This window comes from Boleophthalmus pectinirostris, unplaced genomic scaffold (assembly GCF_026225935.1).
Source record: "Boleophthalmus pectinirostris isolate CB_2022bp ecotype Guang Dong unplaced genomic scaffold, ASM2622593v1 HiC_scaffold_15, whole genome shotgun sequence".
NCBI lineage: Eukaryota > Metazoa > Chordata > Actinopteri > Gobiiformes > Gobiidae > Boleophthalmus > Boleophthalmus pectinirostris.
The window spans coordinates 8,892,604-8,917,475 of NW_026571070.1; the positions used below are offsets into that span (position 1 = coordinate 8,892,604).

Here is a 24,872-nt window from a genome sequence, read left to right on the forward strand (position 1 = left end):
AGCATCACAGCAGCCTCCAGGGGGCGCCATGTGAACACAAAAGGAAACGCCTCGCTCTTATTCCATTCTGGGGTTTTGGTTGGTGTTGAAATTATGGGCCATTCCCTCAAAGTCCCTTCACCCACATTGCCTAGTGTGAAAGTGCAGTGTGTGTGAGTGATGGTGGTGGCCGGAGGGGCAGATGGCGCAGACTGGCAGCCTCGCTTCAGTCAGTCTGCCCCAGTCTACACAAGTATTTTACCACCACCGAGTGTAGAGTGAATGAATAATGATCTGTAAAGTGTCTTTGAGTGTCAAGAAAAACAATATATAAAACCGATGCATTATTATTAAAATATTAGTATACTTCTGCCACGTTTGCTGCCACATACGATGTAAAAATCCTGTAGCGTCTCAATGTGCATAGCTGCCTCTTTACCCAGCCTCTTGCACGGCCTCCATGGATACGGGATAAACAAACAGCTCAATTCACAAACTCCAGCAGTCCTTTACTTGTGTCCTTTGAACTGCACATTCTCACTTCTTTTTAGTTGGTTAAAATGTCATGATATAAAGTTAAAAACTGAGCTAAAAAACAAACAAAACATTTCAAAAGTGGCTCAGTGTGAGAGGCAGACAGACACGACGACCGCAAAACACTCTTTTTTTTTTTTTTTTGTGAATAAACCACAAACCCTCTTGAAATGTGAAAAAGTTGAAAAGTTAAATGTAGAATATTTTATTAGCATGTTGTTTGTTCACGTTTTTGCATGTTATGATGCACCAGTAGTCTTCAGTGACTAATATTTGCATGGTTTGACAGTCACTAACAGGTACAAATTGAAGTGATTTGATTTAAATTAAATATAAAAGTTTATTTAAGTATAAGTAAACTCTTAAATAACATTATATGATCCTTTTTGCAGCTTAATCCAGATGGGACAATAGCAGCAGGTGAGTGGACTAAACATTTAATTGATTCTTCTCAATTAAGATGCTGAGAAAACTGGGTGTGAATGAGGATACAGAATTGTTATGTCGCTCCGGTCATTATAAAGACATTTTCTTTATATGTTTGATTTTATGGACTATAACAAATTTGCTCTAGTGCTACAATCTGGTACAAAGCATCTCTCCTGTTCAGGTTAATGTAGATTGTGCACTGTCCCTGTCTCATTAATTAAATAAACTAAACTAAACTTTAGTTGTTGTCAGTGAACTTAAACACGCCGTACCTGATTTTTACTTCTTTTTTATTATTATAAAGGACAACAGAATATAACATTAAAAAAATACAACAATCATTTACAACAAGAATCAAATACAACAAGCATTTAACAAATTACATTAATCAACTTAAAACAAACACAAAAACATAAAGCATCACCCACAACAAATGCAAAACAACAACAAAAAGGCCACACACTGACACAAATTTGGCTAAATTAAACAAAAGTAATGCGGTTGTGCAACATAAACACAACACTAGGCCACCTTACATTGACACATTACGGCCTATTCAAAATTTTAATTCCTTTTCTCTCTCTTTCTTCCTTTTTTTCTTTTTAATAATAAACATTTTTAGTCCCAATATTATTTTCAACATCATCACTTCCCTTTATCATTTCCTGCTATTCATTACAAACTTAAAGCATTTTTATTAAAATTTTTTGAATGTATTTATTTATAATTTGTCAAGTTTGAGGGATTGGATACCCAGCACATCCACAACAAGACAGACTTAACTAAATATAAAACTAACATGCATACAAATAATAATAATAATAATAATAATAATAATTATTATAATAATATTGTTGTTGTTTGTTATTATTATTATTATTATTATATTATTATATTATAATATATATATATATATATATATATATATATATATATATATATATATATATATATATATATTTATTTATTTATTTATTTATTTTTTAAAGGGGGGGGGGTCAGGGAGGGTGTGTGTAGTAAACTTAAAGCATAATTAAATTTTTTACTTCTTTCTTAAAAGCATGATAAACAGAACTAATTCATTTTAAACAGTCGTCCAATGTTATTGTTCACTTAACTCATGCATTCAGAGCTTCCTAATTATTCTCAATCCTGAGTTTATAAACACTTTTCACAACTCTCAGTGACCAGAGTGAACAACTATTATGCAAAAAATGATCATTGGTTAGTAAAATGCATTATAATCAGATGAGGACAGTACACAGCAGACTTACTTTGACCTCAAGAGCTGCTTATACAATAAATCTGTACTGGGCCAAGACACATTTTGCTCAAATACATGGGAATAATACAAACAAAGCCCCTTAATGTAATTTTTGTTCTTTAGGTAACTGTAAAAATGGAACAAAGGGAGAAAAAGGAGAGAGAGGAGCTCCTGGATTGCCTTCACCAGGTATCATTAATCCCATTCTTAGACACAGTATTTCTTTTAGTGAATTATATTGTCTAAGAAACCTCCTTTATCTTTTGTGCTTTTAGACTTTTTCACGAGAGGCTGGGTAAGTTTGACTCAAATCTTTCTAAAAGCTGCTCTATTTAACTTTTCACCAGCTTGTCTCCATGGAGATGTTATTGCTTTGCCCAGGATGTCCCAGTGTGTGGCATTATACTTCCAATCAACTTGCATTTAATCAGTTAAATTGAATAAAATACTGTGGAACATTTAAAACAGTTGCACATTTCAGACACTATCTCAGAAAATTTGCATAGTTCACCTTTTAAAATTATGAGTTAAATCATTTTTAAGCTTTCGTACTTTTTGTATTTGGTGTCGCTTGTGTTGTTGTACTTATATTTTGATGTATTTGTGACAGGGAGATGACGGTCGTAAAGGAGAAAAGGGCGACAGAGGAGAGTCTGGGTTCATGGGACAGCCTGGTCTCCCGGGTCGACCTGGGCCTGTGGTGAGTCTCTCGTGCAAAGAGAAAATTACTCCAGAATTCGAGTGGTTAAACGTTCAATCGGAGGACAAAGGGCTCAGTGATTTTGTCAAAGTTTGATTAGACCCAATCGAGAGGAAAGCACAGATCTCTTTATTGTTCAAACGTGCATAAAGCGTTTCCTGCTGCACAAATTAGTCTGTATTTTCCCTAAAATAGATCAAAGTTCATCGGACAGCGTCGTCACGTCATTTGGTTTGTTTGGGTCGGAAAAACTGAATTTCTTTGCCTGGAGGATATCTGACCATCTCGATTTCAAGGGAATCTTCATAGTTACATCAGAAGAAGACAAATAGGGCAGACATGAGGCTACAGGAACTCAAATAAACATGGAAAAAACAAAACAAAATCAACACGACCATGCACACTCACACTTAGGCACATAATAAATCAAAACTGAACAAAAACTAGGACACAGTTCAAATATAGTCACAAAATACAACAAAATAATCCAAAACAGTTACGGGTTTTTTGTAAATATTGAACCAGAGCATTTTTAAATGAAGGGACAGAGGTTAATGCGTGAATCAATGAGGGAAGCTTTATATTTTAATGAGTGTTTCTCTGTTTGTTTTTTGACTATTGGGACAACAAAAAATATCTGATCTGCGTGACGTAAACTGTAAGAGGATCTGAATGGAATAAAATACTGTTTGAGATATTCAGGAAAACTGAGATGAATGTATTTAAAATTTTATGAACTACAACATCAACCTGCCCGGGGACGACAGGTGGAAATTAGCACCATAACCTGGTACAATACATCTCTCTTTTTAAGGTTAATGTAGATTGTGCACTGTCCCTGTCTCATTGCAATAACTAAACTAAACTAAACCAAACTAAACTAACATAAATAATAACCAGCGAAGTTGAACTGAACTGAACCAAGCTGGCCTCCTCCTCCACAGGGTCCTAAAGGAGACGCTCTGATGGGACCCCCGGGGCCTCCTGGAGTCCCCGGTTCCCCTGGAGTCCCTGGGTACGGCCGACCTGGACCCCCCGGACCACCAGGACCTCCAGGACCCTCCACCGGCTCCAGATATGGAACAGGTATTTGAGAAAACTTAGACATTTGTTTACACATAAATATTTATGTTTGAATGTAATCCATGTATCATTTGTTCATTTGTTTTTCAAAATAAAGTCAAAAATAAGAAAACACACAAAAAAAAAAATTATTTTCTTCATTATTTGTCTCCAAAACCAAAATGAACAAAACAGATAATAATTTGTTTTTTCAGTTTTCAATTTTGTGTTTACATGAATTATGGAAAAAAATAGATGACAGCCTTTTCCCATTTACGTGACTTAAACTGCAATGCTGGACTGAACCAACACTAAACCAGGACTAAACCTTTTTCAGTCCTGGTCTGGTCCTGGTCTGCTCCCGGCCTTAGTCCCGGTCTCAATCCCTATCTCAGTCTCGGTCTTAGTCCTGATCTCAGTTCTGACCTGGTCCCGGCCTCAGTCCTGTCTCAGTCCCGGTCTCAGTCCCAGTCTCAGTCCCGGTCTCAGTCCTGGTCCTGGTCCCAGACTCAGTCCTGGTCTGGTCCCGGTCTGGTCCCAGTCTCAGTCCTGGTCCTGTTCTCAGTCTCAGTCCAGGTCCCAGTTCTGGTCTGGTCCCGGTCTCAGTCCTGGTCCTGGTCCGGTCCCGGACTCATTCCTGGTCTGGTTCTGGTCTGGTTCCGGACCTGTTTTAGTCCTGGTTTAGACCTGGTTCAGTCCGAATGCGGCCCAAAAGTCCGACATCTCAGTTTAAGTCACAGAAACAGGAAACAGCCGTCATCTGTTTTTTCCATCATTCATTTAAACACAAAATTGAAAACTGAAAAAACAAATCATTATTATTACGAATTACATTACATTACGAATGAAACACGGACTGAATGTGAATGCTGGTGGATGAATTTTGTCACTGTTATTGTTTCTTCTCTCACTGTCGAGTGCCAAGCAAACATCAACAACAACTTCGACATTATGATCCGTGATATGTCTCTGTGTTATTTACAGTGAGCATTTCAGGCCCCCCAGGCCCCCCCGGACCTCCAGGACCACCGGGACAAGGGGCAACCGTGAGTCAAAGTTTAGATCATTTAACCGTTTGTGTGTTATAGTTAATTATCACCAAAAAAAAAACCCCTAAAAACCTGTATTGTTTGTTCAGATGAAGGTGTTTACGAGTCGCGAGAGCATGATGCAGCACACGCTCAGAGACGCAGAGGGGACCATGGCCTTTGTGTCCACCACCGCCAGTCTGTACATCAAAGTGTCTCAGGGCTGGAAGGAGATACAGGTACAGCTGAGAATAACACACGAAAGCGTCAAAACCAGCCTCTAGTGCCGCTTTAAACTGATCTAAACGTGTAGAGTCAACAAATGTACCAGGATGTAACTGATTTTTATTTTGTTTCTCAGCTCGGCAGTCTGATCTACCTCTCCAACAACATCATTCCACAAGACGAGGTGTGCGGTTTAATCATTATCAGCGCAATTTAGTGGTTTATGTTTCTTTTTTCACTTACACTTCTGTTTCTTCAGCCGAGTAATGCTGTGGCGTATCAGGTCCAGGGGCCCACGATGGAGCGAGTGCGATCGACTAAAGACAGAGTAAGAATTACACTTTAAGTCTGCCACTTTCTTGACTCAGTGGATATGTTGAGCTGCCTAAAATGTTCCGCAATATGGCATTAATGCAGCCACTCGATTACAAGGGGCCGTGAAAAGCACATTATGTATATATTTGTAGTCCAAGTAGAGAAACCTTTTTACAGATTTGACCCGGGTTTTGGTTTGGTAGCTTCTTTGTGCTGCATCAGGTTAATGCCATACTGTGGAACATTCTAGGCAAGCATGGAGACAAGAATGCGGTGCACCCTCCTCCAGTCATGTCATGTATCTTTAAAGGGACAGTTCGGAATTTTGGACATAGGGGCTCATTTCCTAGCGAGTGTTGGAGACGTGTGGAGACGTAGTTATCCTGCCACTAAAAACAGTCTCACCCACTCCACAAAACACCGGAAGCAAATTTATTATTACACCAGACTGTCCATGTTGATAGAATAATTTTAGAAGTAAAATCAACCTTGGATTTGAAGGATTTATGTCTGAGCAGCAGCAGCGAGTTGTACTTCTTCATAGAAAGTTTGGCAGCGGCGGACTGATATATGAGAAAATAGTCCCTCAACATGCGACGATTCATGCGATGCAAGGTTAGTTTTTATTTCAAACATTATTCTATCAACACAGACATTCACATGGACAGTCTGGTGTAATAATAGATTTGCTTTGGGTGTGGGTAAGACTGTTTTTAGTGGCAGGATAACTATGACCAGCGAACCTCTGCAAATACAAGGACTGGATGGAATATTTTTGTCTCCACACGTCTCCAACACTCTGGATCACTAGGAAATGAGGTCCTATGTCCAAAATTCCAGACTGTCCCTTTAATGTCCCTAGAAAAATACCATGAAAATCACATTGAACTGTGTTTTGAACTGGATCTTGGTTTGGTAGAGTCACCTGCTTTTGCTGCTGCATCAGGTTAATGCCGTACTGTGGAACATTCCAGGCAAGCATGGAGACAAGCAAGTCTCTGTACCCTCCTCCAGTCACATCATGCACCGTTAATACATGTGTTAATCATTGGATCTGCTGTATTTGAATTATTATTTATTATTTCTTTCACACAGTTCTGGGCTCCTCTCCTCTGTTTTCTCATCCTCCTTCTCTCTTCTCTCTTCTCTCCTCCTTCAGCTCAACCTGGTGGCCCTGAACCAGCCTCACTCGGGTCTGATGTTGGGCCTGAACTCTGCAGACCGGTTGTGTTACGACCAGGCCAAAGCCATGGGCCTGTCTCCGAACTACAGAGCGTTCATCTCCTCGCAGAGACAGGACCTGCTCCACGTGGTCTACCCCGGGTACAGGGACCGGCTGCCCGTCACCAACCTCAGGGTAAGACTTTCTGATTTAAACTAAAGAAAAAAATAAGGATTAAAATAGCATTAGCATTTTTGTTGACTAAAACTATGACTAAACAAACTATTTTTATCCACCAAAAGAACAGATATTTTAGTTGAATAATAAAAACAACATACATCCACTTTTCAATCTCAGAGCCTCAAACCAGACTATAAAAACTTACTATCCAAGGCTCACATCTGTACATGCACCATACAGCTGTGATGGCATTTTATATTGTGGAAAGATTTTGTCTGTCTTTGTGTGAATGAATGTGATTTCTACCTGAGACCAGACCTGTCATTAACACGTGTAAAGGCTTAACAGACACAACAGTCCCCACCCTCAGGAAACCCTTTGTTGCACTACCTGTTCTCAAATGTATGTTAGCACGAGCCTGTGAAACAAAAGTCCCTCTGCTTTGATATGTGTGTAACTTTTATTTATGTATAAATACTCAGAGCTCAAACGCTGTGGGGCAGAGACTCATAGGAGATACTCGGAGGGGATGCTCAGGCCCCATCCACACTAGTACATATTCGAGTCGTTTTCGTTGTGGATGCAGTGTTCGTCCACACTAATCCGATGGAAAACGGTTCCAGAGACGGGACGATCTGGTGCCGCCAGCTCCCACGAATTCATCTGACTACAGATCTGATCCAGCACTGAATGGACGCCTAAAAACTCTGATACACTGATGTAGGTCTTTGCACCGCGAAGTATATATATACAGTCTGTGTGTACGACCTGCAGACGTATAATCTCTGAAAAGTTTAACATGAACCATCTCCAACGCGATAGAAGCACAGAACAGACTCACCATCAGCAGAACACCCCTCTGTCACAGAAAGAACACTCATATTCCACTGAGTCGTGTCCTTTACTCCGACAGAAGCTGAACTGCATCAGCGACACAATAGTGAGCTGTTTTTTGAGCGCTCAGTTTATGCAAATTAGCCACGTGGTTTTAAAGGGATAGTTCGGGTTTTTTTGGCATGAATCTGTATGTCATCCCCGTGAGCAGTGTCGTGCATCCACACCGACTTACCCCCGACAGCGTCCGGTGAGCCGAGATACTGGCCGTTTTCGGTGTTGACGAAAGTAGTCAGGCAAGTTGGCTGGGGACACTAAAATAAAGCGTTTTTCTTCTCAAAACAATATGTGTTCAAAAGAGTGATACATTTGCATCACAAAACCATCGTCCTCAAAAAAGTCAGACCTCATAATCGCTTGGCACTATTTTCTCTCAGTTCGTATCGCTTTACGTTTACTTTCTGTAAAACATAAACAAATATGCTCAAATCTGTGTGGATAAGAAAGGCTTGCGGACACAGAAACAACGTGTCTGGATGCAGATCGTTTCCAATACAGTGATGCGATGATACGCGGATTTGTTTCAGTGTAAACGTAGCCTCAGACATGATGCTCCAGTGGGAGAGACTCTGGGGGGGGATACTTGGGAGGAGATGCTCTGAGGAGACGCTCTGGGAGGAGAGGCTGTCGGTTTCAGGCTGTCGGCCCTGTCCATATCTGCTGTAACAAGAAGAATAAACCTTCTTCTGTGTTCCAAAAACTCACCAGGCTTCATAAATGGATGAAGAGATCTATACATTTTTTTTCCATAACACAGCAATGCAATAATAATGTGTTCTGGTTGTAATTTAGTTGACTATTATGGATCTAATCAACTAAATTAGCTTTTTTTTTTATCAACTAAAAATCATTTTAGACACAAGACTTAATTTAAATTCTCAAAATTCCCTATGGAGTGTGTATATTTTGTTATTTGCAAGTACAAACTAACTTTAGACTTTGGGATTTGCTAATTCTAACAATTAAAGTCACAGTTTAATCATTCTTGAAGCCCCAATACTTACTGAGATGCTGATCATGGTTAAGTCTTATTTTAGACCTGGTTTAGATCTTTTTTTTAGGTCTGGTGGTACTTGCAGAGCCTCGTATTGTAGGTGTGTTAGTGTGAAATTATTTGCAGGATGTTACTGTTTGTATTGTTGTCTAATAAATCTGACTCTCTGTTTTAGGGGGATATTTTATTCAGAAGTTGGAGGTCCATCTTCAGCGGCGATGGAGCTCCGATCAACACCCGGATACCGATTTACTCTTTTGACGGACGAGACGTTTTAGTGGATCCTTTCTGGTGAGTAAAAGTCTCTCTACGTAAACAATGTACATATCCATCCATCTATTTACAATATATATCTATCTACACTAGAGTCATTTGGATGATTTCAGTCCTGGAATTCCAATCTGTACAGAACTAAAAATAAAATGTAGCTGTTAACTTGAAAACTACTGCTTCATCACAAGTTGGAACAGAGCATTTTGAGCTTTGGAGATGTAGATGAATAATAATAAAGGTTTATTGAAACATGTGTGAATGAAATAAAACACAGCTCCAGGTCTGTTTTTGCTAAAAGTCCATAAGAGACAATTTTGCATCATATAGGAGCTTTAAAGAATTCATGTATCATTTGTTTATTTGTTTTTCAAAATAAAACCAAAAATAAGAAAACGAAAAAAAAAAAAACAATTTTCTTTATTATTTGTCTCCAAAACCAAAATGAAAAAACAGATAACAATTAGTTTTTTCAGTTTTAAATTTTGTGTTTAAATGAATAATGACAAAAACTGATAACGGCGGTTTCCCATTTCCATGACTTGAAACTGTGATGCAGGACTGAATCAGAACTAAACCCGGACTAAACCATGACTAAACCATTTTCAGTCCCGGTCTGGTCCTGGTCTGGTCCCGGTCTGGTCCCGGTCTCAGTCCCGGTCTGGTCCTGGACCTGTTTTAGTCCTGATTCAGTCCGGCATCGCAGATTAAGTCACGTAAACAGGAAACGACCGTTATCAGTTTTTTTCCATTTTTCATTTAAACACAAAATCGAAAACTGAAAAAATTTATCATTATCTGTTTTTTCAGTTTGGATTTGGAGACAAATAATGAAGAAAATTGTTGTTTTTTCATTTTCTTATTTTTGGTTTTATACTGAAAAAAGAATGAATGAATGACACACGGATTTTAAAGTATTGATTAGTATCTGAGTATTGACTTTCTGACTCGACTTCATCTCTCGTCTTTACTCCCCAGGCCTCAGAAGCACATATGGCACGGCTCGACCAGCAGGGGGCACCGCATCCTGGACAAACACTGCGAGGACTGGGGCGCGGACCACGTCTCCGTGACGGGACAGTCCTCCAGTCTCTCCTCCGGGCTCCTGCTCGGACAACAGACGCGAAGCTGCTCCAACCAGTACATAGTGCTTTGTATAGAGACCCACAAGACCCATTAAGACCGACGTGACGCCCGCCGCTCCGCTGAAGCGCCCCCTAGAGCCAGACGACCCAAACTACAACACAAAAACTCAAAATGGGCGGATGTTACTGTTTAAGATGAATGTTTATTTATTTCAACCTCGTTAAAGCCGCACTATGTAACTTTTCCGGTGGAGGGTCTGCCACTAACATGTAAATATTACTGATAAGTTATAAATGTTTCACAATATGGCATTAAACTTGTATTTATTCAGTTATAAGTATCTAGAGTGCGTTGAAAAGCTTGCGTTTTTGCCGTTTGTGGGGTCGACTCTCCGCAGATCTGACCCGGAGCTTGTTGCCATGACGTCACCTAGACTTAATAGTGTCTCTATGTGGGTAAAAGTTTAATGCCATACTGTGGAACATCCCGGGAGATACACTGACACCATCGTCGTGGAGAAAAGCAGACGGCCGACCCTTCGCCGGAAAAGTGACATAGTTCTCGCTACGCGTTGCCATAACAACACAAAAGCCAAAATTTTTCGAGAAAAGGTGCTAGAAAAGGTGCTAGTCGTTTTTTCTTTAGGGCAGACTGTATGTAAAGATGGCCAGCGTCTCACACCGTATCATTTTGTGTTGGTACATCGCGCTGGGGGTGTTCTGCCTATACGCCTATGACGAAATGTTCAGCTGTTGCCATAGCGACACAATGCACACATCAGCTACACCTGCCAAAAAAAGTCCTAATAATAACTGTTTTGCTTTCTTATCCATCTTTATATACAGTTATACAATTCACAGTTTTTAAAGGTGCATTATGTAACTTTTCTGTGGGAAGATCTGTCAATTGCTTGTTTCCATGGCGATGTTGTTGCTCCATGGATACAAGCATTACAGGTGAGATCTGTGGAGAGACGGCCACATTTCGAGGTATCTTTTATCAATAAACACCTGTAACTGCAAGATAAACAGGATTAATGCCAAACAGTGGAACAACCAACCTGCTTGTTTCCATGGAGATGTTATCGCTGCGCCTGTAATGTTCCGCAGTACGACACAAACATATAAACGTATCTTTCGCCTAACAAAAAACTGCACAAAAACTACACTATTTGCATCTCACCACTGAAAACCACCAAAAAAACACTGTGGAAATAAAATAAAGTAAAAAAAACTACACATCTATCTCCATGGAAACCGCCTCTATGCCAAGTTACTGGTCAGATCTGTAAAACAGCGACCCCACTGACCGTAAGAATACCTGAAACATATGCCTCTCAAGACATATTTTCAGCAATAAATACACGGCGGCTACATTTAATGCCACAGTGAGGAACATTCCAGACAAATCAATATCTCATGGTAGCGGATCCTCACTAGAAAGTTCCACATTGCACCTTTAAAACTTTATCCCTTTTTAAACAGATATGGCACATATTGTTAAACACATGGACGTCGGTAAACATTACAGCGACACGAATAATTGGTCACAAAAAAACTCAAAATATTATAAAAAATTTTAAAAAAGAGGTCGTTTTAATTTTGTTCTAAACACGATTGATGATTTCCAGGGCATTCAGACTCAGCTCCTTTTGTATGTTTGTGTTTACAGGTTGTCACTGCTTTGATACCGTCACATCTTTTGGACATTTAAGGGTCAAAACTTTGCAATTTTTCACTAAAATCAATTTGACGAGCAGCAGTTCTTCACTAGTGATGGGAAACAAGGGCTAGTATCGCAAAAAAAATACCAATACTATTTTTTATACAGAAATGCATTGTAATTCCTCTGATGTAGGGGAATTTTACCGTTAGAATAAAGATGCTATTTTATTTTGTGAAAAAGCGTTCACCAAACTACTAAACCAGGGCATAAGCAGAAAGACTGGAGGTTCATTTTATACATTTTAGAGACAATTTTCAAAATATTTAACAAAAAAAAAAGTCTTCAAAATCTCACCTATTGATACTTTGCAGTGACATCGCGCTGGGGGTGACCTATTCTGTTCAATTCAGTTCAAGTTTATTTGTATAGCACATTTAAAATAACTTCAGCTGACCAAAGTGCTTCAACAAAAACAGAAGACACAGTTAAATACACAAGTTATATACACAAGTACACATATATACAGATAACGTGAAAAAAACAAGATAACCTGACTCACTCGTACTAAATTCCAGGGAGAAGAGGTGAGTTTTCAGTCTAGTCTTAAACTGCGTTACAGACTGAGAGAATCTGTCTGGGCTCTGTCACCTCTCGTCTTGAGCCGAGTTTTGGGCAGGACCGACAGGAGCTGGTCGGCTGATCTCGGGGCTCTGGGCGGAGGACAGGGCTGCAGTAACTCCCTCAAACAGACTGGACCCATAGGCTGCGTTCACACATAGCCGGGTATGTTGAGAAGCGAATATTTCCCTCCCTCCGTTTTCCAAAATAACATCGTGCACACAGCATCGTTTTCAGAAAGGTTTTCGTTTACATCAACCCGCATATATTCGCCATCGAGCTCCGTCATAACTACGCCAAACTTCTGGATTAGATTCAAACCTGTAGCATTTATTTCATCACAGTTGTAAATATTACTCAAAAATACCTCGAAAAACATGCATTACTGAGCAGGCTCGCCTCTCCACAGATCTGTTAAAGAAGTGGCACAATGTCTGAGCTTCGAGCCTCATTTGTCTCTGGTCATGGAACATCAGCTGTGTGCAAATGCAAACACATGAAAAGTGTTTGCACCAGAAGAAATGCGACTGCAGCTCTGAATGCTTCTCCATCATCAAAATCAGAGCAAAAGGAAAACATTGGCCACATTTTCAGCGCGTCAGTTCCTAAAACTCACTTTATCTCACTTTACACGCAAACGCCAAACCGTAGTTTTCCAGAATTTCCACTCTAACCGGAGTTTTAAGAAAGATTCGTTTTCAGAGGCGAATTCGCTGTTTGCGTGTTACAAACGAAGGGAAATGTCTCCGTTTTTAAAAATACCCGCGTACGTGTAAACAGGGCCATAGAGTGTAAACATCTGAAAACAATTCTACAGTTTTACATTTATCTTTATTGGTGCGATGTTCAGCAGTTACCATGGTGACACAATGCACATATTCGCAAACATGGACAAAAAAGTCTGAAAGCTCAAGAAAAAAAAACACAAAATGGATTCAAACTGCGCATTTTCAGAAACCTGTGATTATTCCGAGCGTTCGTGGTTCTGTTTAGTTTCTGTTTCTGGTCAGACTGTGTTCAAACAAAGCTCAGATTAAAGTCTAACTTGAGTAACGGAGCTTCAGACAGAGCAGTGCCTCCAGTTAGCGTCACAAACCCAGAGAATTTTGGTAACATCAGCTGCAAAGTGTCAATAAACAAGAAGCTGAAATCCATGAATACCCCACAGACACCCTGAAAACACTGGTCTAAAAATAAAAAAAATAGCAGAGGATGTTTTTAAAAATACCAATATTTTTACAAACAGATCGATATTTTTTCTAAAATTTTTCCAGATTTTTTATATTTTGGTATATTTCGCCCGTCACTATTTCCAGCCAAAGTCTCCCTGATGCACTGTACATTGTTACATAGAGTTTGATTCCAGATCCACATTTCTACAGCTCTTTGACTCCATAGTTTTTTATTTAATTTAATTTTTCAAAACTTATTTAAGCTGTCGTAGCACATAAAAGTCAAATTTAAGAATGTAATTTATGTTTTGTTCTTTGTCATTGTTTTGTACATTGTGTCGTATGTTTGAATATTTTTGCCATGAAAGTTCCAAAAATTTGTGAGTAAATTATGTAAAAGAAAGAGAAAAAAATAAATAAACGAGTTTCAAAGAGACCAAATTGGACGTGAAAATTGTATAGATTGGTGCTTTGTTGAATAAAGTTTGCTCTTTTCGTAAATTGTTTCTAGCAATTCATCATTTCATTTCATTTTATTTCAATTTATTTGAATTTAATTTATTTTAACTTATTTTAATTTATGTATTATTTATTTTTAATTTATTTTAATTTATTTTATTATTTATTTTATTAAATTATGTATTTATTATTTTTAATTATTTTATTTTAATTATTTTTTTAAATTTTGGTATTATTATTATTATTATTATTATTATTATTTATTTTATTTTTTACTTTTTATTTATTTTATTTTATTTACTTTTGTATTTTTATTTTATTTGCTGGGACAATGAAACATGCACTTTAACATTGGAGTATATAAAGACAGTGGATTATGCTTATCTGTCTCCATGGCGACAAGCTGATACCACCAGGTCAAGTTAGATACCAGGTCAGATCTGTGGAGAAGCAAGACACAAATAAGTAAGAACACATGTTTTTTTCTTGCAATAAAATCACCTCTAAGTTAATAAATGACAGATTGATGGAACAAGGTTGGTATGGTCACATTTTAATAAAGCACTTTTCCACCTTCAAAAACACTCGAAGCACTTTTTCAACTTCAGCTTTTGCACTGAACCAGGACTAAACCAGGACTAAATCAGGTCTAAACCAGGACTAAACCAGGACTAAACCGGTCTCAGTCCTGATAACCCGACAATGTATGGAGGCGCATCTCCGGGCCCACCCCAACACTCAGTCCTGGTTCAGTCCGGGTTCAGTCCTGGTTTAGATCTGTTTTAGCCCTGTTTAAGTCCTGGTTCAGTCCTGGTTTAGATCTTGTTCAGTCCTGTTTTAGCCCTGTTTTAGTCCTGGTTTAGTCCTGGTTCAGTGCAAAAGCTGAAGTTGAAAAAAATGCACGGTTTTATTGTAACAACAACTTATAAACATCAGAAACTACATATCCCATGATTCATTTCAGCGCAGACAACACGAAGATATATGTTTTTTACTTGAATTCTTGGGATTATGACGGAAATAATTCACACCAAAATCAAAAGTCAAGGTATTTTAAAAGCAAAAAAAAGTATCCCATCTACAATTATATCAGCCTCTTCAAAATATCGCAATAAATATCGTACTGAGAGATTTGGATATCGTTACATCCCTAACGCTTATGGATCTATATTAGGCTACTTTCTGATTTATTATAATGTTGTTTCTTCATGACAATCAGACCTTAAGCTGTGTTTTGTTTCAGTCACATGTTTAATTCACAAACCCTGTTAGACCGAGTTCTTCTCTCAAATTGAAAACACTGTTCCACCCTGTCATGTCATGTGATAATGACAGGAAGCTCTCCACACCTTCACTATGGAATCATTTGGATAATTTCAGCCCGGGAACTGACAATCTTTACTGAACAAAAGGTTAAAAGTAGCGATAAACTTGAACACTGCAGCTTCGAGGTGGAACAGAGCATTTTGAGAGATGTAAACAGACTAATAATGCAGGTTTACTCGAACATCCATAAATGAAACAAAACACAACTTTGAGTACATTTTTGAGGAGATAACAACATTATAACATGATTTAAAGTTCACAAGAGTCAATTTTGCGTAATTGCGTCCTTTAATCTCTCTGTGCATTAAAGGTTCAGTCTTTAAAATCTTTAAAATTAGATTGCGCAACTGTGTATTTAACCTCTTATGTAACAAACAAAACAATGCACAAAACAAGACAATGACTTGCACATTTCAAAACGCCTTTTAACCCACAACACCTACAGATTATCAGAAAATACAGAGGCTTAATATACAAAAGTTTACAACGTGATTCACAGACGTGGGTTGGGTCACGTGGCGCGGGCATCACGAGTTTTGACCTTTCAGACCTTTAACAAACAGCAAAAACCACTCCTATATTATAGAAATACAATGGTATAAAGTTTGGCTCCAAAGTCCACGCTTCAGAAAGGCAAATATTACGTTGAGTCGTGAAGGGAAGGGTCATTTTTGGACAGCGCTCGTCAACTCCAACTCTTGACCATGGCTCTACTGAAGGTAACGTTACGATTTTATTACAGATTTTGCGATAATTCCTGATTTTAGACACAATAGTCATGCAAAAACAACATCTGAGTTTATATTTGCATGACTATTTCTTAAGTATGTGACCAGTTTAAACAGTCTGCAGTGATCCAAAGTTATTCCTCGTTTATTTTATGCATTCAGAGCATCATAATTATTCACCGTGATGAGTTTTTAAGTGCTTTTCACAACTTTCAGAGACCCGGGACAGTCCCAGTTTTGAGCCCCGTGCCCCCTGTCCCAGCGGATTTATGCAAAACCATTGATTTGTCCCAGTTTTATACAAGAAATGTCCCTATTTTTGAGCAATTTGACACTTGCCAACAGTAAAGAGAGGCAAAAATTAGGATTTGTTTAGGTAGAATACAGAAAAGCTGCTTCAAAACGACCAAAATACAAAGAAAATGTTGGTCATGAATGGTCTCTGCAGAACAATTTTCCTTGAAGATAAATGTAGAACGCTTGATGTCTTTGCAAAGTATCAATAGGCGACATTTTGAGGACTTTTCACTTTTTTTTTGTTATTAACCCTCTCCAGGCAGGCGTTTCAGATTTGCAACAGCTAAATGCCAATTACCTACTTACTCCAAATCCATATTTTATGAGCTTTTTTTTACTCAGGAGCCTTTTTTCCCATCCATGCTGATAAACGTGGACGATGCAGACTGTGCAAGAAGTGCAAAGTACTTTTGTTGTTTACAAAGGATAAAAATAGTTTCTTGGAGCACCACACGAAAAAGTGATGTTGTTCTGCCACTGTAAAGCTGTTACACTCTGATTTATGTTTTCATTGTTACGAAAAGTGGTATACAAATAAAGTTAGCGTTCATATCATTTTCAGTCTTCAATGTTAATTTACCACACCGGACCAATGCTGCAAATCTGCAACGTCCCAGAATGCATTGGATGTGAAGGTCTATCTAAAAAAAAAAAGTCAGGATTGCATATTACTGCCCCATATGATCATTTTCCCCAAATATCAGATTTTTTCCTGTTACTAAAATTTTATTTGAGCCTGAGAGGGTTAAATGTCTTCAAAATGGTCTCTAAAATGTACACAATCTTCAGTCTTTCTGCTTATGCGCTGGTTTAGTAGTTTGGTGCACGCTTTTTCACAAGATACAACAGCATCTTTATTCTAAATTCCCTACAGCAGAGGAGTTTCTATATTTTAAAAAATGGTATTGTTTTTTTGGTTTTTTTTTGCAATACTAGCTTTTGTTTCCCGTCACTAGTGAAGAACTGCTGCTTGACAAATTGATTTTAGTGAAGAATTGCAAAGTTTTGACCCTTAATTATGCACTTGTTTTACAATTTTATTATTACCAACCACCAAAAAAAAAAAAAAAAAAAAAAAAAAAAAAGGGGGATGTTCTAGTTTTTTATTTAGAAATTCTGGTCTCCCTTGGTAAAGCTAAAAACAACTAGCATGCTAAAGCGCACTTCCTGACCAGACAATCTGACTATCAAATTAGATGCAGGCAACATGCAGCAGATTTATTTTGACTTTAGAAACAAGAAAAAAGTGCTAAAATACATGGAAAAAATAAGGTACGGTACATTTAGTGTGACATAAACAGATACAAATAACAAACACATAAAAATCACTTTACATTTTAGTTGATATTTTTGAGTATATATTGAAATTAGAGTTCATTTTCCATCTAAAATAATAGTTTGTTTTGTTTGTTTTTTTACTTAATACAATAAATTAATGTATTGACATCTTGGGTCAACATTAAAGCACTTTGAATTACTTCGTGTACAAATTGTAATAATAACCTTGCCTTGTTTTGCTTTTTAATTAGTCTCATATTTTTTCATCGTACAGGTGGTGTTTTTGTTTCTTGTGGCTGCAGAGACCATTTACGGACAGTCTTTCCGCTTTTCCACCTGCCCAAAGATAAAACCGCAAGAAAACTTCAATGTCACACAGGTAAAACTATTTAAATACTTTACTATAAACCATTTTAATAGTAGTAATAGTACATTCTATTGCAGAGGTGTCAAACTCAAATTCACAGAGGGTCAAAATTAAAAACTGGGTCTAAGTCACGAGCCAAACTAAATACTTATTGCAAAATTTCAACAATATCTGCATGTTTTCTCTTCTTTCGAGATATGTAATGTTAAACCTTTTCTTATTAAAATAAAAGTTTAATAATAGTTTTGGTTAAACATTGAATCCAGAACAAGAATTATATAAAATAATAACAAAATTTTAAATAAATAATGCCTCTATAGTCTATCTGAAGTCAGTGGGTCAACTCTAAAACATATTTGATGTGATCTCATGGGCCAAATATAATTATATCGTGGGCCAAATTTGGACCCCGGGCCTGAGTTTGACATGTCTGATCTAAAGTATAAATTTATCAGCGTGAAATTGATACTTGTCGTATTCCAGGTATAGTCCAAGTTTAGGTCTAAACCTGATTTAGTCATGGTTTAGTTTAGGCCTATTTATTATGCTTTTAGTCCTTACTTAATCCTGGTTTAGTCCTGGTTCAGATTCTGGTTTAGACCTGGTGTGTGGTGGTGTGTTTTGGATTTAGTCCCAGCCCCATATTGGTTATTTATTAGACTTAAATTCTGGTTCAAGTCCTTATTATCATTATTATTATTATTTAGACATGTTTTAGTCCTGGTTTTGTGTTTACTTGGTCCTGTGGAATTCTGGTGGTTTTGATTTGGAGCTGGGCTGGTTCCATCGACTGCATGCACATACTGTAGTTTACCCACTAATTAAAGTCCGATTTCTAATATGGAACATGCCAGATTCACTCCTGTAACTGTCGGCCTCAGTGAGCTTCATTTGACTGGAGCCGGACACTGTGGGTGACATCACACTCACTTACAGTCTATGTCTGGTTCACACATGCATAAAAACTGCAAAACTGGAACTAAACAGAGACTAATCCTGAACTAGATGCGGACAAGAACTAAACCAGGACTAGAACAGGACCAAACCAAGTCAAGATCAGGACTGAACTGAGTGTGTATACAGCCTTAGTCCTGTTTAAGATCCTGACTGGTTTCTTTATACGCATGATATTTTTATTAATACTAAATAATACGTTTATTTTGCAGTACTTGGGGACTTGGTATGAGATCAAGAAACTTCCTGCGATGTTTGAAAGAGGAAAATGTGTTCAGGCCAAATACAGTCTTCTTCAGGACGGAGCAGTGCGCGTCCACAACTCAGAGCTGCTGTAAGTACAAAACATTATTTCCCAAAGACTGGGCCATGACCCTCAGGTGGGTCACAAGAGATTTTTTGACGGGTCGCCTTGTCATGATCTGTCTGGAATATACAGTTGTGTAGATGGATCTGTGACCTTATCGTCATTCTGGGTCAGCATTTGGTCAGAATATCCTGTCCTCAGTAGGGCCAGTATTTCTATGTTTATTCCTTTCACTATGGAGTAAGAAAGCTGTCAAAAATATTCGTGCGCGTAAAATAGAAATCCGTGCATATTTGGCTGTAGTTGCGCATAAAATAAATATTTGTAAACTCTCAAATGAGTCCAGTCGTACATAAAATATATTGTGTGTATTTTATCCATCAGAATACGAATTGAAAAATTACGACGTCATGAATTACAATCACGAAATGAAAATTTACAATTACGCTTTCATCAGTACGAATACGAATTCACAGACGGAACTTTACTGTCAAAAATACGTCATCACCTCACAGACATTATCCATCGAGCAGAAGAAACATCGATCAAGATCAAGACTGTGCAGCTCAAGTTTGTAGCAGAGTAAAAACAGAGTAAAAGCACAAGAAGCTACAACAGCGACCAACAAGTGGGTTAATTAAAATCTATTGTAAAAATGTCTTGAATTCGGGAACCGAACGCTGCTGTATAATATTGTGTAGAAACACCTCCTTTGAACGGGAAATTGCACCTATATGTTAGAAAACATAGTGGAGCCAGTTGGCAACATCCGACGTAACGTTATCCCAGGGCTAATTAACAAATATCAGGTTCTCTGTATGTTTAGATTAAAAACATTCACGGCTACAGCCACTCTGTTTTTACCCTCTGCTACAAACTTGAGCTGCACAGTCTTGATCTTGATCGATGTTTCTTCTGCTCGATGGATAATGTCTGTGAAGTGATGATGTATTTTTGACAGTAAAGTTCCGTCTGTGAATTCGTATTCGTACTGATGAAAGCGTAATTGTAAATTTTCATTTCGTGATTGTAATTCATGACGTCGTAATTTTTCAATTCGTATTCTGATGGATAAAATACACACAATATATTTTATGTACGACTGGACTCATTTGAGAGTTTACAAATATTTATTTTATGCGCAACTACAGCCAAATATGCACGGATTTCTATTTTACGCGCACGAATATTTTTGACAGCTTTCTTACTCCATATTTCACTGCTACATAAATGTGTCCTGTACTCGGACTGGAACAAGCTACAAAAACAAAGACAGGTCCACCTATCTCATTAGAAATATTGAAATGTTAAGACATGTTTTGTATCATTTCTCATATTTTTGTAATTATTTTATTGATTATTTTGTTCCATTATTGCTGGTTCAACTGAATGTTGAAAAGAAAAAGAAATGAGCTAAATTTAATGTCCAAATAGGCGACTTATGGATCCTTTTATTGCTGCTTCAATTAACTGTTTTTCATTGTTTAAAACTTGAGTTATACTAATTATTCAGAGACACGATCACTCAGTCAACAATAAAATATCCTCATTAATATTCAATAATGGTCAAATCCACCTTTATTTTGTGATTTACGAATAATGTTTATTGACTTGGGTCAGGAAGATTTCTGACTTTTAAAATATGGGTCCCCCTTTAGTGCAGTAAAGATCGGCAATTCCAGGGCTGAAATCATCCAAATACCCTTGAATGAAGCACTTATTTGACTGAGTCTGAAGTGTGCACACAGATCACTGATATCGTTCAAACACAGTAATACTCATTCGTGTATTTTCTTCACAGGAAGGATGGAAAAATAAACTCGATTGAGGGCACGGCCAAAGTCGAAGACCATGCCAAACCTGCGATCCTCTCGGTCAGCTTTTTCAAAGGTACTTCCTGTTTCCATCTGGTTTCCATGGTAATCCTTGTTCAACCTTTTTCAAAATGTTTTTGTTCAGCTATTAATATGTAATGGTAGTGGTAATCAGAATAGTTTTAATATTATTCCGTCACAAATTTTGGATATGTTAAAAACAGACATCTAGTCTTTCTAAAACAGTCCATTTGATGTTGGTGGGCGCTGTCATCTTTTTTGGTATAACATGATAAAGACGCCACCACATACATTTTTTTTCCATTTTTAACACTTAGTATCTTCTTGAATGTTCATCACAGAGGCTCAGTGTTAAAATACAAAGTCGACAGCCTGCGTGGGAAGGTGTATGTTCAATAACAAACCTCTGTCTTTGAAATTGAACTTTCCACAGTCCTTCAAAGATCAATCAATCAATCAATCAAGCAACAACTTTATTAATCCCAAAGGGCAATTCAGTTCGCACATCTCTGGTCGTGCACAATCTATAAATAACAAAAGAAAAAGAAAGACAGACACCATACATTCAAACCACAGAGCATGAGACACACAACTGCAAATTCATTTTCCATTTAAAATCCTTATGGCCCTCAGATTTGAAAAGTAAAATTTTCAAACAAATTCAAGCCCCCAGAAATCCGTGATAAATCAAAACCACATGTGTAAAAGTCCAGATTCTACACGTACATTTGACAAATTTTAACCCTTGAAAATTTGAAGGACCGATCTTAAATAGTTTTTTAGATACAGCAATCTGAAAGTGGCTCCTTGGAAAACTCTGCTCAAAACAGGTCAGGGGGAAGCTGACAAAATATTTTTTAATTACAAAACTATAAGGAGTTGAGAGCTAAAATTTGGGACTTTTCCTATTGCAAAGTGTGTAAACCTCCTAGATTTTTTTCAGTCAAATCTGAGATGATCGGACGGGGGCATTCGGAGATTTGGCGTGGAATGACCCCTATGTCAGATGCACAAAAATATAACCAAAAACAATAAACGACTCGTGCTCTGTTCTTCCAGTTGTCCCAGACTCTCCGTACATCGTGCTGAACACAGACTACAGCTCCTACGCTCTGGTCTACTCCTGCTCGGACTACTTCGGCCTCTTCCACATCGACTTCGCCTGGATCCTGTCTCGAACCCGTCACCTCGACAGCGCCACCGTCAGCCTGCTGCAGGACAAACTCACCCTGATAGGAGTGGACGTGAGCCGGCTCTCGGTCACCGATCAAACGGGCTGTGGACCTATGGCCTCGGCTTGAACAGTTACGCGATGTAAAAAGCGTCATCGGGTCTAAAGGTCTAAATTTTCTGATCTTTTAATGTTGTTACATCCTCAAAAACAGACCTGGAGTTGTGTTTTGTTTCATTCACACATGTTTAACACACAAACACTGAATATTTAGGCTGAGTTCTTCTCTCAAACTGAAAACACTCAGTTCCACCTTGTGATGTCATGTGGTCAGTGTTGGGGAGTAACAGATTACTTGTACCAGAGTCACGTAATCAGAGTGCAAATTATGAGTAACTGTGTTCAGTTACAGTTACTGTTTCAGTGAGTGGTAATTGGATTACAGTTACTTTGTTGAAATAAGTTGATTACACAGCGGTATTTTTCTGTTTTCACATTTTGGGCTAAATCCCTCTTTTTTTTTTCTTTTATTCTTTTCCATAATTCCACTCATTGCCGGACACTAAACCAGGTCTAAAATCAATTCTAAATCAGGACTAAAACTAGGTCTAAACTAGATCTAAACCTGGACTAAACCAGGACTAAACCAGAACTAAAACCAGGTCTAAAACCAAGTCTAAACCTTGAACTAAACCAGGACTAAAACCAAGTCTAAACCTTGGACTAAACCAGGACTAAAACCAGGTCTAAACCAGGACTAAAACTAAGTCTAAACCAGGACTAAAACCAGGCCTAAACCAGGACTAAAACCAGGACTAAACTAGATCTAAACCAGATTTAAAACCAGGACTAAACCAGGACTAAAACCGTGTCTCCTCCTCTTCTATCAATAATATTTTTAATTTGGTGAAGTCAAATCTGGGCTTTTTATTTTCTTTTAGCAAACAAAATTTCTTATGTGAAGATTTCCTCATCTTTGCTTTTCTACAGAAAACCAAGTAATCCAAAGTATTCAGATTACTTTACTCACTTTAAGTAATTTAATGGATTACGTTACAAACTACATTTTCGGTTATGTAATCTGTAATCTGTACGGGAAAACATTTTAAAAGTAACTTTCCCAACACTGCATGTGGTAATACAGCAAGCGCTCCATTGTGTTTTTAAACTCCACACACCTTCGCTTGAATCATTTGGTTAATTTCAGATCTGGAATTGCCGATCTCTACTGAAAAAAAAAGTTAAAAGTAAAGCTAACAACTAGAAAATTACCACTTCATGACGTCACAAGAGGGAACAGAGCATTTTGAGCTTTGGAGATGTAGACAGACTAAAGGTTTACTTGAACATGTGTGAATGAAACAAAACACAACTCCAGGTTTGTTTTTGAGGAGGTAACATCATTATATCATGACTTAAAGCTCACAAGAGTTGATTATGTGCAATACGGGACCTTTAAAACAACTTAAATTCATAATAATTTCCGTTTAAATACTTTTCACTAATTTAAATATATTTGATTAGTGGTTTACTTTGAGTTGAATGATTATATTGGCCAATTTAATATTTGTCTTTCATTTAATCAAAGAAACACTGTTCATCACCTGCTATCTGTGAAAATGATACTGCTTTGACTTGAATGTTCTATGGCATTTAAATTAAATGTCAGATCTGTGGAGAGGCAAGCTGACTCACATTTAGCTATTTAAAACACGTGTGATTTAATAAATACAAGATATAAAAGTTGAATGTGTAAATAAATTAAAATATCTGTGAACTGGAAATACATGTGGTTTGTTTCGCTTTCGCAAAAAAAAGGTCATTGTTTTGAAATTTAAATATTTATTACTCATTAGAAAACAAATCTTAAAGGTGCGTTGTGTGACTTTTCTGATAAGGGGGTCTGTCAAATGTTTCACAGTGTGGCATTAAACCTTTCAATCTTTGTGGAGAGCAAGCCAAACCAAGTTACAGGTCAGATCTGTGGAGAGTAGACCACGCTCACAGTCAGAATGCCTGATTTTCTCAGAATTTTTGAGCTATAAAACCACCTGTAATTGAATAAAAGTAAGGTAAAGCTGTTTAATGTCATACTGTGGAACATTCCAGGCAGAGCAATGATGTATCCATAGAAACAACCAGGTGTATAGTGCACTTTTAACACTAAGGCTATGTTCAGACTGCAGCATGAAGTGACCCAAATCCAATTTTTTGGCCCCTATGTTCCTGTATCTGATCTTTTAATGTCAGTCTGAACGACACAGATCCGATTTTTTCAAATGTGACCCAGGACACTTGGATATGTGGTCCTAAAACTGATACATATCTGATCTTTTGAAATACGACTTCAGTCTGAACGGCCAAAGTGCATTCATCCACCTACACGTTATCAACAAGACACAAACGTCACTATTCTGAGCTGAAGTAGGTGAAAATTGTTAATGAACTCCATGTCACTGAAGTGAAGCACATCACCACTCACCACTCTTGGCTCCGTCTCCACATCCACACGTTCCTTTCAACGGACGTCGCTGCCGCTGCCCCACAAAACACCACGACCAAAAACCTCGTCC

At 37.8% G+C, this 24,872-nt stretch overlaps 2 protein-coding genes across 2 annotated transcripts in view; both read left to right on the top strand.

The window, feature by feature from the left end:
* The window catches only part of LOC110158336 (collagen alpha-1(XVIII) chain-like), a 206,903-nt gene extending 192,825 nt beyond the window's left edge, over nucleotides 1–14,078 (top strand). The window contains exons 33-44 of the mRNA XM_055150759.1: nucleotides 906–933; nucleotides 2,330–2,395; nucleotides 2,482–2,501; nucleotides 2,817–2,906; nucleotides 3,851–3,992; nucleotides 4,953–5,014; nucleotides 5,107–5,235; nucleotides 5,358–5,405; nucleotides 5,481–5,549; nucleotides 6,696–6,893; nucleotides 8,942–9,057; nucleotides 10,015–14,078. Coding sequence (XP_055006734.1) covers nucleotides 906–933; nucleotides 2,330–2,395; nucleotides 2,482–2,501; nucleotides 2,817–2,906; nucleotides 3,851–3,992; nucleotides 4,953–5,014; nucleotides 5,107–5,235; nucleotides 5,358–5,405; nucleotides 5,481–5,549; nucleotides 6,696–6,893; nucleotides 8,942–9,057; nucleotides 10,015–10,216 — 1,170 coding nt within the window. The 3' untranslated portion in view covers nucleotides 10,217–14,078. The remainder of the gene's footprint in view (nucleotides 1–905; nucleotides 934–2,329; nucleotides 2,396–2,481; nucleotides 2,502–2,816; nucleotides 2,907–3,850; nucleotides 3,993–4,952; nucleotides 5,015–5,106; nucleotides 5,236–5,357; nucleotides 5,406–5,480; nucleotides 5,550–6,695; nucleotides 6,894–8,941; nucleotides 9,058–10,014) is intronic.
* A 1,790-nt stretch (nucleotides 14,079–15,868) lies between these two features.
* Nucleotides 15,869–24,192, top strand: apodb (apolipoprotein Db). The gene is made up of 5 exons (XM_020922797.2): nucleotides 15,869–16,081; nucleotides 17,940–18,044; nucleotides 19,199–19,320; nucleotides 21,095–21,183; nucleotides 22,188–24,192. Exons 1-5 carry the CDS (start codon nucleotides 16,067–16,069, stop codon nucleotides 22,427–22,429), a joined length of 573 nt encoding a protein of 190 aa, XP_020778456.2. The 5' UTR covers nucleotides 15,869–16,066; the 3' UTR covers nucleotides 22,430–24,192.
* The last annotated feature ends 680 nt before the right edge of the window (nucleotides 24,193–24,872 follow it).